The sequence below is a fragment of the Podarcis bocagei genome (genome assembly GCF_964188305.1).
Source record: "Podarcis bocagei genome assembly, chromosome: 10".
In the NCBI taxonomy this organism is placed as follows: domain Eukaryota; kingdom Metazoa; phylum Chordata; class Lepidosauria; order Squamata; family Lacertidae; genus Podarcis; species Podarcis bocagei.
In genome coordinates this window covers 69,680,249-69,696,284 of record NC_138135.1, presented here as the reverse complement: position 1 = coordinate 69,696,284, position 16,036 = coordinate 69,680,249, and the positions used below count along the sequence as shown (strand labels likewise).

The 16,036-nt window shown below is 44.9% G+C and overlaps 1 protein-coding gene across 3 annotated transcripts in view; it reads left to right on the top strand.

Moving 5' to 3' along the window:
• Nucleotides 1-16,036, top strand: part of ABCD2 (ATP binding cassette subfamily D member 2) — a 119,703-nt gene that overhangs the window by 94,060 nt on the left and 9,607 nt on the right. For all 3 annotated transcript variants that reach the window (XM_081211582.1, XM_081211581.1, XM_081211580.1), the window contains one exon: nucleotides 7,734-7,879. In XM_081211582.1, coding sequence (XP_081067708.1) covers nucleotides 7,734-7,879 — 146 coding nt within the window. The remainder of the gene's footprint in view (nucleotides 1-7,733; nucleotides 7,880-16,036) is intronic.

The following is a 16,036-nucleotide window of genomic DNA, read 5'->3' as shown; positions in this document are numbered from 1 at the left end:
GCAGCCATCCAAAGGCTGGCAGTGGGGCGGAGAGAAGCCTGGCGGCGGGAGGAGGTCTCTCTGCCCCACCGCCAGCCTTCGGAGCAGACTTACGAAGGCTGGCGGCAGGAGGAGGTCTCTCCACCCCACCGCCAGGCTTCGGAGGAGCCTTTCGAAGGCTGGCGGTGGGGCGGAGAGACCTCCTCCCGCCGCCAGGCTTCGGAGCAGCCTTTCGCTTACCGTATTTTTCGCTCTATAACACGCACCTGACCATAACACGCATGTAGTTTTTAGAGGAGGAAAACAAGAAAAAAATATTCTAAACGAAACAGTGGATGTATGATTTTTGTGGTTCATGCTGTGGCCACAGACGTGATCTGACGGTGAGTTTGGGGTAGCCCAATGCAAAAATCCTGAGGATCCATGTGGATCCATGCTTTGTAACCACGTTTTTGTGCCATTGCAGCCCCATGAAACAGTGGGTGCGTGTGTGTTTTTGGTGTAGGCTGTAGCCATGCATATGCTATATGATCTGATGGTGAACTTGGGGTGACCCAGTGCAAAAATCCTGAGGATCCATGTGGATCCGTGCTTTGTAACCACATTTTAAGTGGGGAGGGAAGGAAAAGTATTAAAGGGAGAAGGAGCACGTGTGGGGTGGGTGGAGAAGGATGTGGCTAATAATGCAGGAGAGGGGTCTAAGGGGACAAGGAACACGCGTGGCGTGGGTGGAGAAGGATGTGGCTAATAATGCAGGAGAGGGGTCTAAGGGGACAAGGAACACGCGTGGGGTGGGTGGAGAAGGATGTGGCTAATAATGCAGGAGAGAGGTCTAAGGGGACAAGGAACACGCGTGGGGTGGGTGGAGAAGGATGCTGCTAATGATGAAGGAGAGGGGTCTAAGGGGAAAAGGAGCTCGCGTGGGGTGGGTGGAGAAGGATGCTGCTAATGATGAAGGAGAGGGGTCTAAGGGGAAAAGGAGCTCGCATGGGGTGGGTGGAGAAGGAGCTTTTCGGAGAGCTGAGCGGGGAGGGGGGAGGGAAAGAGCACTGTTGCTTTAAAGGAGCCAACCGGACAGCAGCCACTTACAGCAGTGTAAGCAGCTCCTTTCCTCTCCCGCTTTCCTCCTTCTCTCCCTCTTTGCTGCTTTACGCAGCTAATGGCAAATCCCCTGCAACCCAAGTCCTGCTCAGCGGATCAGCTGAGACGCTGGGAGAATTGTAATTTCCCCCTCTCCCTCATCCCGTGCCCTCCTGTCCCCAGCAGCCTTTTAAAAAACTTTTTTACTGATTTTCACTGCGCTCGTGGCTCAGAGCCCTCCTGTGCCCTGCCGTCCCTCTGCAGGCTCATTGCTCCGTTTAGAGAGCGCACGGACCTTTGCAAGCTGAGGCTGCAGCAGCTGTTGCTGGCTACGCGGCGCTTTTTCCGGCTCGCTATGGCTCCCGTCTGTCCCTCCTCGCGTGTAAGCGGCTGCTGCCCACTTTGCTGGCATGGCTCTCCTTCCCTCCCTCCTCCTCAGCTCCTCCCCCTCCTCCTGGCTGTAAAGCAAGCAAAGCTAGAGCTGTGCAAAGCCCTGCAAGCAGCTCCCGCTTTGCTTGACTGACGGCAGCCATGGATCCAGTGAGTGCATTCGCTCTGTAACACGCACAGGCATTTTCCCTTCCTTTCTAGGAGCAAAAAAGTGTGTGTTTTGGAGCGAAAATTACGGTAATTCCCAGCAAGCAATTAGCTGGCTCGCTCCACCTCCTCCTCCTCCCGGCTTTGCTGCTGCTGCTGCTGCTGCGCGGCTCTTTTCCTCCACCGACGGCGCGTGCGCCTTGGAGAGGTTCCCGCTTCCTCGAGGGGGGCCGGCCAAATGCGCCCCCCCAAATGTTGCACCCGGTGCGGCCGGCACCCCTGGCACCCCCCACGCTACGCCACTGTGTCTGATCATTCTGATCTGATAGCAGGAAGAACAGTGTGGCCTCAGATGGGCGGCCTGGGATGTTAAGTAGGAGTGGGGTGAAGATCTCATTCCTCAGGTCTTTATAAAGGGGGCAAGACAGGAGAACATGAGCCACTGTTTCCAGTTTGCCGTCTCCACAGGGCCAGAGTCGCTTCTCAGTTGGAATCCTTCGGTATCTGCCCTCGAGTATGGCAGAGGGCATCACATCCAATCTGGCCAATGTGAAGGCACGTCTGTATTTTGGGATGGTTAATTTATACAAATATGGTGCCAGGGAGTCAAACTGGGGAGGGGGGGAGGCATACCAAGGCTTCTTCATAATGGCCAGATTATTCTGTTGCTCCAAGTCCTTCAGACGCTGTTCAATTAGTGATTTCAGCTATACTGACTAAACTATTGGGAATGGGGTCACTGGCACAAAGGCCCTTAGCTTAAGGACAAGGCCAGTTGCTGCAGTCCTGCCACCCTCAAGGCGTTGATTTAAATGTGTGGACTGGGATGTGCAAAGAGGGCTAGACAGTGAGGATGGCCTTTTTCCATTATCATGCCATTTCCAGGTTAATAACGACAGCTGGAACGCTCAGAGCACCTAAGAGCTACTCTTGGGTTCCATTGCTACCGTTAGATGTCCTATCTTTGCCTCCTAAGTAGACAAGCAGTTCTGCTTCTTGCCTTAAAAACATTATCAAGTCAAGAAAAGAGTATTAAAGTTGGGTGAGTGCTCTACTGCTGAGACGGCCTTGAGACTTCAGAATCCGTGATCCTGAGGGCCAGGAAGATGGAAAAGCATGCTTGATAGCTGGCTGGAAGTATTAACAGAACCTACTGGGCTTGGTTTTTGGATTTTGTTTTTAGTTACTGAAATGAATTTTAACTAGCTTGTGTATACTTCTTTAATCTATCCTATCCTTCTGCGCCGGATGATAGCATACATTCCATACATATATTATTTCTCAGCACACTTAAAGCACACAGATTCCCCCAAAGAATCTGTGGGAGGATTGTTTGTGCTGGGAACTGTAGCTCTGTTGAGGGGTGAACTAGAGTTTCCAGGATTCAGGTGGGCGTGTGGGTGTGCCTGCTGTGGATGTGACCCCTTCACTTAGCTTTACAGTAAGAAGTTAGTTTTTCTGTGCTTTCATCCAGACACCTTTACTGAGAATTATTATTATTATTATTATTATTATTATTATTATTATTATTATACTATTATTACTTATTATTATTAATTTACTATTAATTTACTATTATTAATATTAATTTACTATTATTACTTATTATTATTATTAATTTACGATTATTAATTATTATTAATTTGTACCCTGCCCATCTGACTGAGTTCCCCCAGCCACTTTGGGCAGCGGCATCCAACATATATAAAAACATAATAAAACTAATTAAACATTTAAAAACTTCCCCATACAGGGCTGCCTTCAGATGTCTTCTAAAGGTTGTACAGTGGTGCCTCGCAAGACGAAAAGAATCCATTCAGTGATTCTCTTCGTCTAGCGGTTTTTTCGTCTTGCGAAGCAAGCCCATTGACGGATTAGCGGATTAGCGCTATTAGCGGCTTTTAATGGCTTTTAGCGGCTTATCAGCTTATCGGATCAGCTGATAAGCGGCTTAGCGGCTTAGAAAAAGGGGGGGAGGGAAAAAACCCCACAGGAACTCGCAAGACATTTTCGTCTTGCGAAGCAAGCCCATAGGAGATTCGTTTTGCGAAGCACCTCCAAAACGGAAAACTCTTTCGTCTAGCGAGTTTTCCGTCTTGCGAGGCATTCGTCTTGCAGGGCACCACTGTATAGTTACTTATCTCCTTGACATCTGATGGGAGGGCGTTCCACAGGGTGGGAGCCACTACCTAGAAGGCAAGTAGCCAGATTCTACATAAGGCAAGGTGTCAGCCTCTACTTTATTCAGTAATTGCAAAAAACAAAACACTGTGGGGATTTCCCCCATATACTGTGGGAGAAGAAATGTGTTCTGAAATTCTCACTTCACCAAAAGTGTTAATAGCAGGGGTCAGCAACCTTTTTTAGCCGTGGGCCGGTCTACCGTCCCTCAGACCATGTGGGGGGCCAGACTGTATTTTGAAGGGGGGGGAATGAACAAATTCCTATGCCCCACAAATAACCCAGAGATGCATTTTAAATAAAAGCACATAATCTACTCATGGGACGCCGGTGGCGCTGTGGGTTAAACCACTGAGCCTAGGACTTGTCGATCAGAAGGTCGGCGGTTCGAATCCCCGCGGCGGGGTGCGCTCCCGTTGTTCAGTCCCTGCTCCTGCCAACCTAGCAGTTTGAAAGCACATCAAAGTGCAAGTAGACAAATGTGTACCGCTCTGGTGGGAAGGTAAATGGCGTTTCTGTGCGCTGCTCTGGTTCGCCAGAAGCGGCTTAGTCATGCTGGCCACATGACCTGGAAGCTGCGGACAAATGCCGGTTCCCTCGGCCAATAAAGCGAGATGAGTGCTGCAGCCCCAGAGTCGGTCACGAATGGACCTAATGGTCAGGGGTCCCTTTACCTTTACTTTATTCTACTCATGTAAAAACACGCTGATTCCAGGACTGTCCGCAGGCAGGATTGAGAAGGTGATTGTGCCGGATCCGGCCCCGGGTCTTAGGGTAGTGACCCCTGATTAATAGCATAGTGCATCTGAAGAGACTGGGCCCTGAGATTCACGATCTGTCTTTTTGCAGTCTGTAAACAGGGATTGTATATCAGTAAACTGATCCTGTTCCTTTTAAAAGTCAGTAGGAGCCTTCAGGATTTGAAGCATGGCTCATTTCCAGCCGAAGCTCTCAAACGGACCTTGAGTTTTAAGGAACTAAGCAAATGTGCAAGCTACGGAATTGCAAACTTCAGAGCGGAATCTAAAAAATAATAATTAAATTAGGGCATGATCAGTAAGGGTGGGAATTTGTGCTTCTGTGTTCTTGATGCTGTTTCCTGATCCTGACACATAAGTGCTTCAGCACAGATGTGCACCCAAGAGTTTCTCTGGGTTTCCCATTCATTTTAATACATCAACTGCACACATTAATTTCTGCGTGTTCTGCAGTTCCATCCACTGAGGACCCACCTGAGCAGAGGACACCATAAATGGCAGAGTATCAGCAATGGAACTGGACTATGTGGTTTTCCAGATAGCGCATAATTTTCCCTCGAGGATCCTTTTAGGGGCTTCCTACACAGTAAAGAATAGAAGCATATAACCTCTCTCCCTACATATGCATAGATCCATGTGATATCATTGTTCCACGCTGCTTCCTCATGGCGTGGTGGGGTGAGTCATATGTGATGATAATGATGATGATGATGATGATGGTGAACCCATTACTTCACCAAGTGGATAGCATTGCATGGCTTTATATGCAAATCAGCTGTTGGCCCATTGATGTGATAAACTTTTTCAGCCACATTAATTGGCTGAGAGCTGATCATGTAGATGCCGTGAGCCAGCAATACCGTATTTTTCGCTCTATAAGACGCACCCGACCATAAGATGCACCTAGTTTTTAGAGGAGGAAAACAAGAAAGCAACGCAAAGCCTCTTGAGCGAAGAGACAGGAGCGCTCCGGCTGCGTTCAAGAGGCTTTGCGTGGCTATCGCTGAAGCCAGAAGAGCAAGAGGGATTGGTGCGCACCCATTCCTCTTGCTGTTCTGGCTTCTGGGATAGCTGCGCAGCTTGCATTCGCTCCATAAGACACACACACATTTCCCCTTACTTTTTAGGAGGGGAAAAGTGCGTTTTATAGAGCGAAAAATACGGTGCTTTATACCTGGCGAATTAGTAGGTACACCTTTATTCCTAGAACTTTCAGTGCTAGGAAATACAGTGGTACCTTGGGTTACATATGCTTCAGGTTGCATATGCTTCACTCTGCTAACCCAGAAATAGTGCTTCAGGTTAAGAACTTTGCTTTAGGATGAGAACAGAAATCGTGCTCTGGCGGCGTGGCGGCAGCAGGAGACCCCATTAGCTAAAGTGGTGCTTCAGGTTAAGAACAGTTTCAGGATAAGAACAGACCTCCAGAACGAATTAAGTACGTAACCAGAGGTACCACTGTAAACACCAGGAAATCTTTCACACTCCCCCCCCCCCCAGAACATCTTGGTGGGGAATTCCCAGTAGGGAATGTGTGCTAATATTGCAACCATGTGGCCAGGGCTGATTGCGTGGGTCTTCCTCGCCTGCTCAGCACTTCCCTAGGAATCATAGATTTGTAGAATTGCAGAGTTGGAAGGGACCACGAGGGTCATCTAGTCCAACCCCCTTGCAATACAGGAATCTTTCAGCCAATGTGGGGCTTGAACCCACAACCCTGAGATTAAGAGTCTTCTGCTCTACTGACTGCGCCATTCCTCATTTGGCAGTAGGGGAATATATATCAGGTGGGAATAACCCAAGCAATTGGCAGTACCACACAATGATAACGTTTTACACACAATGGTATGAGATTGTGGCATAGGGTATCAGTTCCCACTTCTCTCTGTTTGTGTGTAATTAGTTTTTTGGGGGAGAAGGGGGTGTCTCATACTTTATTAGCACTATAGCGTTTATGATTGTTGTAACTATACATGGTCTCTTTAAAAAGAGACACTTTCTAAGTGCAGAAGGGGTAAAAATTCTGGCGAAAAAATTGCCATGTTTATATATAGTTTACTTCCTCCGCTCTGATATTCATTTAGATCTAAATATAATCATATGCATTTTCACTAACGACAAATTGCTGACATAGAATGAGATCCTAGATTTCCCATATTAATCTCAGTGCATAAAGACTGCAAAACTCAACTCATTGTGGAAAGCAAATGTTATGATTTTGACCTTAGTGTGGTCAAGTCACCCGAGGAAAGGTTTTGTCCTAAAACTGTAGGCCCAGTCCAATAAATATTGGGACTCTCGTTGATTATGGCACATGTTGCATGGGCGTGTTTTTCACACACCTATTTTTGCAGAAGCCAAATGTTCCTACTTAGTAAAAAATAAACTGCAGTTAGTTTATAGCCAATAGAGGAAGCACATGGGAATAAAACACAAGCTATGAACTATATACCATATTTTTCGCTCTATAACACGCACCCGACCATAACACGCACGTAATTTTTAGAGGAGGAAAATCCGTAGGCATGCCACCCGTAGGCATTCCCTCCATAACATGCACAGACATTTCCCCTTACTTTCTAGGAGGAAAAAAGTGAGTGTTATGGTGCAAAAAATACGGTATATGAAGCCACTGTTCTTGGTTATGGTAAATGGGACTCCACATTTATATTTCAATTGCTTTTTTCCTGTCCAAGCCACAGTGGGAGCACAGAAGACTAGTCTAAGAGTGTTTTTTTATGCATAATTCTCACTGCAGCATTCTTCTTCACTGCCATGTTTTCCCCAAACATAATATTAAAAAGGTCAATTGCTGGGATTGCTGAGAATCATGTGCATAAAAAACTCTCTTTAATGCTAAACTGTGGTTTAACATTCCAGCTTGCATCGCCCTCCCGCCTCGCCTCTTTCGCCACAGCAACAAGAAAGAGATGGGAAGCTTCCGTTTCCATGTTAGATTAACCACAGTTTAGCATGTTGCCTAACCCCTAAACTGTGGTTTGTCATAACTATGGTTGCTTGAAACAAGCCTACTTCCTAAGATGTAGTTTGAAGTTCAGACAGAAAACCATAGTTTGTTGAGACGCATTGTCATAACTCTAAGCTTTGGTTGACGTTGCATCCAAGCCAGTCCTGTGTTAGATTGTTGGTGGAAATAATTGCTTTCTCAAAGGTTATTGTGTTTCTCATAACTTGTAGGTGGAAGAAGGTATGCATCTTCTAATCACTGGACCTAATGGTTGTGGGAAGAGTTCTCTCTTCAGGATTCTAAGTGGTTTGTGGCCTGTCTATGAAGGAGTTCTTTACAAACCACCTCCTCAGCATATGTTCTACATTCCTCAGAGGTTTGTGCTTTTACTTGTATCTGTTTTCGCAAAACAATATATTTTTTATAAATAACAAGTGTTTCCTGCTTTTTGGAGATATAGTGCTCAAGGCAACACAAAGGAACAAAACAATTAAAAACAATGAACCAATATAAGATTATCGGAGGTCTATGAGTGTCAGCTGGGCTTCTTTTATTTCTTGGATTGGGGCAGGGGGCAGGTATTGATTTTAGAAAAACGAGAGAAAGGCCATAGTCAACAACTGTTGACAAACTTCTTAAAAGGCTACACTAGCTTCCACTAGAGTGACACTAGGGATGCTTCTCAATCTCTAAACGGGAAAAATCAAAAGGAGGATTATTGACATTTTCATATTGGCGTGGTAGGTGGGAAGATATAGGAAAAGAGGGGACTTACTCTCGCCAGATACAGACACAGGGTAAGCAGCAATTTGAAGAGTAATTAGGGTGGTCCAACAGCAGAATATTGCTCTATCTTGACAAAAGCAAGTGGGACTTTTAATGATGTTTGGATCTTGTGCAATAGCTTGATTAAAAACTGCCCACTCCTAACATGAAAAGCACATTAGCTCTTACCTAGTTGCTGAAAGCAATGGAAGAGCTGGTATTGTTGCTTTCCGTGAGATTCAGCCATGAATAACTCTCAACTGAAGTGGGGACAATAAGCTTAAACCACCAGAGGGCTTTTCTGTGTGAATATATTTCAAGAGAAAGGGGCTGCTGGTGGTGTGTGGGGAACTTGTGGACCTTCAGATGCTGCTAACTCCCATCAGCCCCAACAAGCGTGGTCAGTCGCCAGGAGTGATGGGAGTTGTAGTTCAGCGACTTCTGGAGGGCCGAGGGCTCATCACAACTGGGCATGTGCAGGAAAACATCTATGGATTTATGTCACTATTTATGCCATCTTTCTTCCCAAAGTCGCCCAGGGCAGCCAACATCAAAAACGTCAAAACAATACATTTCTAAATGTAACAAAAACCTATTTAAAATATTTTGAACCCACCTAAGAACATTTTGGGGACATGGGTGGTGCTGTGGGTTAAACCACAGAGCCTAGGACTTGCCGATCAGAAGGTCAGCGGTTTGAATCCCCACAACGGGGTGAGCTCCCATTGCTCGGTCCCAGCTCCTGCCAACCTAGCAGTTCGAAAGCACGTCAAAGTGCAAGTAGATAAATAGGTACCGCTCCAGCGGGAAGGTAAACGGCGTTTCCGTGCGCTGCTCTGGTTTGCCAGAAGTGGCTTAGTCATGCTGGCCACATGACCAGCTGTACGCTGGCTTCCTCGGCCAATAAAGCGAAATGAGCGCCGCAACCCCAGAGTTGGTCACAACTGGACCTGATGGTCCCTTTACCCTTTACCTTTAAGAACATTTTTAAAAAAGGATATCTAAAAGCTTACTGGTTTCAAGTTGTCCTGACCTGTTTCTTTTAGCCATCAAATGCATGGGTAAACAGGAATGTTTTTAAACTTCTCCCGAAAGTCAATAATGAAGGAGACATTGCAGCCATTGTCTGCTTGAATCTTACTCAGCACAGTTTGCAAATGCCACTATTTGTATTGGATTTCTTTGAATTAGTAGACTAGCCCTTTAAGGCAACATGCTGTGTTGCCTTCCTAATTAAATGTAGCCCTAGCTGAATCTGCCCAGATGGGGATTGTCTTGATTCCATATGGTTTAATTGAGAATTTTGCTTGCCTTCATCCATAAGAACTCTCCATTTATAAGTGAATACACAGATAGCCTGAGGAATTGTTTTTGTATCATTGTGCCTACTGATACAGCATGAGATACGGCCCAGAAATGTGACAATACAATTTACCATTATAAAATGTATAGGAGTAACCTGGGCAAGTCTCCAGTAGGGAATATTAGCTTTAGAGATTAACTGTCATTTTCTCCCCTAGCGTCCCAGGCATTCTGGCCGTCTGCTAATTAGAAGCAGGGCTTAGAGTTAGAGAAATCCCAGACAGAGATTATATTTCCTAAAATACTTTGCACAACGTCAAAGTTGATATTTATAATGCCCCTTGCCTGGGAGGTTTTGAATGACGGAGGATTTGGTCAAAGTTAAGGAACACATATTTACATTTGCGCCCTAAGGTGTGTGTAAATGTCACGTAATAACTTTTTTAAAACCTTTTTTTAAATAATAAAAACTATGTAGATTACATCCAAAGCAAACATTTTGTACATAATTTTGCTTTCTTCATTTAATTGGTGTTGCAGATTATTTTAATACTTGTTGCTATTACTTATTACATTCACCATCTTATCTAATAATAATAATAATAATAATAATAATAATAATAATAATAATTTTATACCCCACCCATCTGATTGGGCTGCCCCAGCAACTCTGGACAGCTTCCAACACATATAAAAACATAATAAAACATCAAACATTAATAACAACAGCCTGACCCAATACAAAAAACTAACAGTAACTTTAAAATAAACAACATATCAAATAAAGCAAGATTCAACAATCCATTAGAATCTAATAGTAAATGGTATTATTTCTGACATTTAAACAGCTTACACTTACAATAAAGAATTACTAAACTACAATCGATAAACGCAACGGCAAGTCACAATGCATAAAATGCCACAAACCATACAAAACCACGTAAAAGGGTGGAATTGAGAATCAAGAACACACAGCTTAATAAAATTATTATTTTTAATATCCTGAACTCTTCTCTTCCCATCTACTTCTGCTGTTCTTCAAGAAGCTCAGGGTCCTTCCCCGCCCCACGTTATAGATCAAGATCAGCCCAGTGTGGGTTAAGCTGTGATAGGATCACTGGCCCAAGGGGCTTCCTGGATGGATTGCAGATTTGAGTATCCAATACAGTGGTGCCTCGCAAGACGAAATTAATTCGTCCTGCGAATTTTTTTGTCTAGCGGATTTTTCGTCTTGCGAAGCACGGTTTCCCATAGGAATGCATTGAAAATCAATTAATGCGTTCCTTGGTCAAAAAAAGTCCAAACAAAGCCAAATTTGGTGCAACAAGAGTTTATTAAGTGCTCTTTAAAGTCACACATACTGTAAAGAGCATTTCAAAATTCAAACCCAGAATTTTTTTAAAAAACAGCAGAGTGGCCCAATGGTCACAGAAAATCATAAAAATGCAGGAAAAAACCCACAAGCTTCCAGATTCTTGCAAGCCCCTCCCCAACTGTTCCCCCAGCCACCCAGCACACAGAAATTCAAATCCAGAATTTTTTTAAAAAAACAGCAGAGTGGCCCAATGGTCACAGAAAATCATAAAAATGCAGAAAAAACACACAAGCTTCCAGATTCTTGCAAACCCCTTCCCAACACCAAGTCCTTGAATTCCAAACACCCCAACCCAAAATCCAACCCCCCCCAAAAAAAAGTTTTAAAAGCTTAACTTACCAAATGGCTGCAAAAGAAGTTTTGGAAAAGCTTCAAAAATCACCAAAGTCTTTAAAAACCTCAAAAAAGGCTACTATGTACACTGCGTTCTATGAGTTGCTCCTCGAAGTCAAGTCGCAACTGTATTAACGGTGTTAAGAAAAAGGAAACAAACTTGCAAGACGTTTTCGTTTTTCGTCTTGCGAAGCAAGCCCATAGGGAAATTCGTCTTGCGAAGCAGCTCAAAAACGGAAAACCCTTTCGTCTAGCGAGTTTCTCGTCTTGCGAGGCATTCGTCTTGCGGGGCACCACTGTACTCAGACCCAGAGCTAGCAATATGACACCAACCCACACCCGCCCCAGAGCTTTTTGAACCTAGCTTCCATCTTCACTGACCCTGGGCCTGATGGGTGCCTCCCCCACTCTAACCATTCCTCCCTACTGGGTTGTGTGGTGCAGTAGAATATTTCAATTCTTTATGCACAGCCCTTTCTTCAGAGTTCCTTGACTCCGAATTCTGTCTTCGTAGGCTTAGCAGGAAACATAACCATACAGTCACTATACAGTCATAACTCAGGTTGAAGTAGCTTCAGGTTGAGTATTTTCGGGTTGCGCTCCACGTTGACCCAGAAGTAACGGAGCACATTACTTCCGGGTTTCGTCACTTGCGCATGCGCAGATGCTCAAAATGACGTCACGTGCATGTGCGGAAGTGGCGAATCGCAGCACGCACAGGCGCAGGTTGCGTTCGTTTCAGGATGCGAATGGGGCTCGGGAATGGATCCCGTTCGCATCCAGAGCTACCACTGTAAACTGATTCAGCTACCCACACCCCATTTCAAAAATCTACATGTCTTGCATCAGCCCACTGAATACTTTCCCCCCGGTCGCCGTATCTTAGGAATGTGGTACTTCTTTCCCACCCTCTTTTTGTAGGCCTTTGGTTGCACATATTTACATAGTTTTGCCATGTCAACCTATCCCATCTCAGTTCTGCACGTACTTTAGAATGGTTTCACATACCGTATTGGCCCGAATATAAGCCGCACCCGAATATAAGCCACACCTTTAAAATTCAAGGGGGGGGGGAGAAAAAAAAGGCAATACCCAAATATAAGCCGCTCCCTTAAAATTCCGCAGGCACTCACACCCATTCCGTTTTACTGTATATCTGTTTCAGCAGCAATGTCACAAAAGCCCATTTTTTGTAAGGTCACGAATTTAAGCCCCACTTTAACTTTTCACGGTCGGAATTTGGGGGGAAAGTGAGGCTTATATTCAGGCCAGCACGGTAAGTGCTTCTGTCTTACTATAGATTTGGCCAGTTTTCCCAACGTGCCTCCCAGCTTGAAACAGATACTGACATCTATTTGTTAGGGTGGCAGTTGTTCGAATACTTGTACTGGCTTATATGTAAATAATAATAGCAATCACGATCATGTCAGCAACAGCTCTTCATCAGTGTGCTCCCAAGTGGTGATGTAACAAGAAAGTTGACCGCCTTTTTTACTTGCATGTCACGGTCATGCATTACGTTCAGCCCATGTGTTCTTCTAATCTTTTTCCCAACTCTACGGCTTCTCCGTTTGGCACCTGAGCCTTACAAAGGAAGTGTCATAAAGGGCAGGAAATGTCCTGACAGCTGCTTGAGATTTCACAGCGCTGACTTTATCGTGATTGACAGCCAGCTCCCTGCTGCGTCTCCCCAGTGGTTCTGAATCCCTGACGGAGGCAGTTTCTGATTTGCGCGGCTGCAAGGGAGCCGATAAAAATTTCATGAAATCAAGGAGCGTTGCTTAACCTGGCTTATCCTTCAATCGCACGGCTTCCTTTCCAGATTAAGGATTTGTGCTTTTTCTGTGGTTCGGTTGTTTATTGTGCAATAATATATTTCTGCCTGTGACAGCAGCTTCTAATTACGCATCGTGCTGGGAAAGCTCTATGATCCATGCCCCGTAAACTATGTTAGCGGGTGTAAGGTAATTATGCTCAGGCTTGGTAATTGAGCTCCTTGAAATATTTAGCAGGCGCTCTTGGATACTGGAGAGGAAAGCTTACGGTTGGCTATTTTGGGCTCAAATCAATTATTTATATCTGGAGAGAGTTGTGGAAACTACAGCTTGCCCTAAAACACCCTTGAACTTATTTCAATGGAGTGGGAGAATGTTATAGAAAGAAGATGCTCTTCGTTAGACATTCCACCAGATGTGTATATTTTAGCAGTTCCTCCATCGTCATGATGGGCAAATGTATATAACAGAACTTAACTTCCAACAGGGCAAATCTACGGTACATATTTATTTTATTTTGTTTTATTTTATTGCAATAAATATTTTATTCTTTATTCCATATAGAAAGTTACATTTGATACTCAACAATCATATTCCAATTCAACAGAACTAGTGACTTCCTTCTCGCCCAACATTGATGTTTATAACCCAAGTTACATACAATTAGGGACGCGGGTGGCGCTGTGGGTTAAACCACTGACCCTAGGGCTTGCTGATCAGAAGGTCGGCAGTTCGAATCCCTGTGACGGGGTGAGCTCCCGTTGTTCAGTCCCAGGTCCTGCCAACCTAGCAGTTCGAAAGCAGGTCAAAGGGCAAGTAGATAAATAGGTACCGCTCCGGTGGGAAGGTAAACAGCGTTTCCGTGAGCTGCTCTGGTTCGCCAGAAGCGGCTTAGTCATGCTGGCCACATGACCCGGAAGCTGTACGCTGGCTCCCTCGGCCAATAAAGCGAGATAAGCGCTGCAACCCCAGAGTCGGCCACGACTGGACCTAACGGTCAGGGGTCCCTTTACCTTTACATATAATTGCATTTTAAAGTTCCGTCATCTAATTTCATCCTCTCTAACATGTTTCCTAATATGTTCTTCTATTTTCTTACACTTCAGACCCCACTGTGCTCTTCGCATATGGGAAATAACTTTTTCTATAGACTAGAAAGGGTTCCCAGTCTTCTTTAAAAGATTCTTTACTTGTATGTTTTATCAGTGCCGTCAGTTTTGTAATATGCCATCTCTGCATATTACAAAGATTTTTATCAACCATTCTTCCCTTGAGGGTGTTCACGTCTTCCATTTTGGTTCATAGAGAATCCTTGCCTCTGTCGTCACATACATACGTACAAATTTACAGTGCATCATCAGAATCACAGTTTGTTAAAGGTGTTGAGGATTCTTGGTTAAAGACCAAGCTGTTACAGAACTACAGTTCCCAAAGTTCCCGGGAGATGGGGAATGGGTATTTAACCCACCAAAGTCTTCAGTATAAGAAATGCCCCTTAGTTTTTATGTTCTGTAAAAGCCTTCCGTTGTGTTCTGTAGATCATTTTTTCTATAGATATTTTTTCCCTATCCATTAGCCTTGAGAATTCCAGCAAATGTGCATTGCACATCTGTAAGATGCAGGTTTTGAAAGACTGCTGTGTCAGCCCAGCACCCATATTAGCCTAATTCCTAAGCTTTGGAGGGACGGTTCTCCCAGGAACAACAGAATAAAATCAGTCCAGAGGCCTTAAGAAATTGCCACCAATACTAGCTCTCACGTGAGGGGCGCGGGTGGTGCTGTGGGTTAAACCACAGAGCCTAGGACTTGCCGATCAGAAGGTCGGCGGTTCGACTCCCCGCGACGGGGTGAGCTCCCGTTGCTCGGTCCCAGCTCCTGCCCACCTAGCAGTTCAAAAGCACATCAAAGTGCAAGTAGATAAATAGGTACCGCTCCGGCAGAAAGGTAAACGGCATTTCCGTGCGCTGCTCTGGTTTGCCAGAAGCGGCTTAGTCATGGTGGCCACATGACCCGGACGCTCTCCGCCGGCTCCCTTGGCCAATAAAGCGAGATGAGCGCCACAACCCCAGAGTCGGCCACGACTGGACCTAATGGACCCTTTACCTTTACTAGCTCTCACTGCCCAGTTGTTTGTCTCAGTTCTGATTCTGTGTTTTTAAATCGCTTTTCAAATGATCCAGTCCATAGTTCATCACGGACCATCATCCAAATAATATGCGCGTGGAATTGCATCGCGTGCAAATGGTGTGTGAGGAATTGTGGGTTGAGCTGGCGGTCTTCTCAGAGAATTCACTATAGTGATGCCCACTGCATGTGAGAACTGGAGACAGCCGCCACTCCGGTCAGAGATTTGCTTTATCTTTATGACGTAGCACTTATTATTATTGCAATTATATTGCACCTTGCTTCCAAGGAGCTGGAGATGGCTTGATCCCCCTTTCCCATTTAATCCCCACAACAACCTTCTGAAGTAGGTTAGGCTGAGAGAGCATGACTGGCCCAGAGCCCTCATTGAGCTTTGTGGTTGAATGGGAATTTGAGCCTAGGTCTGCTTGGTCCCAGTCCAGCACTGTAACCACTGCACCACACTGTCTCTCTTCCCACTGCTGTGAAGATAAAGACCCTTGTGAAATGCAGTATAGACCAGTTTCTTTGGGAAGGAAGGAAGGAAGGAAGGAAGGAAGGAAGGAAGGGCCAAAGTCCTCTGATCACATTTGTTTTCAGCATCGGGTAAAATTATCAATAATAAATTCAGGTAATATTATTACAGCTTTCTGACATGGGAACACATAGTATCATGTGTAATATGTACATATGCATTTGTAGAAAGCAAAAAACCAAGCTGGAAAACCCGTAAGAATGTAACATTTTTTGGTCATGCCACATCCTGACTCTGATTTCAATGTCATTTGTCACATGTAACATTCATGTGACATGTGTCCATGTAACACAAAGAAGGAAGCATTTTTTGGAGCACTGGGTG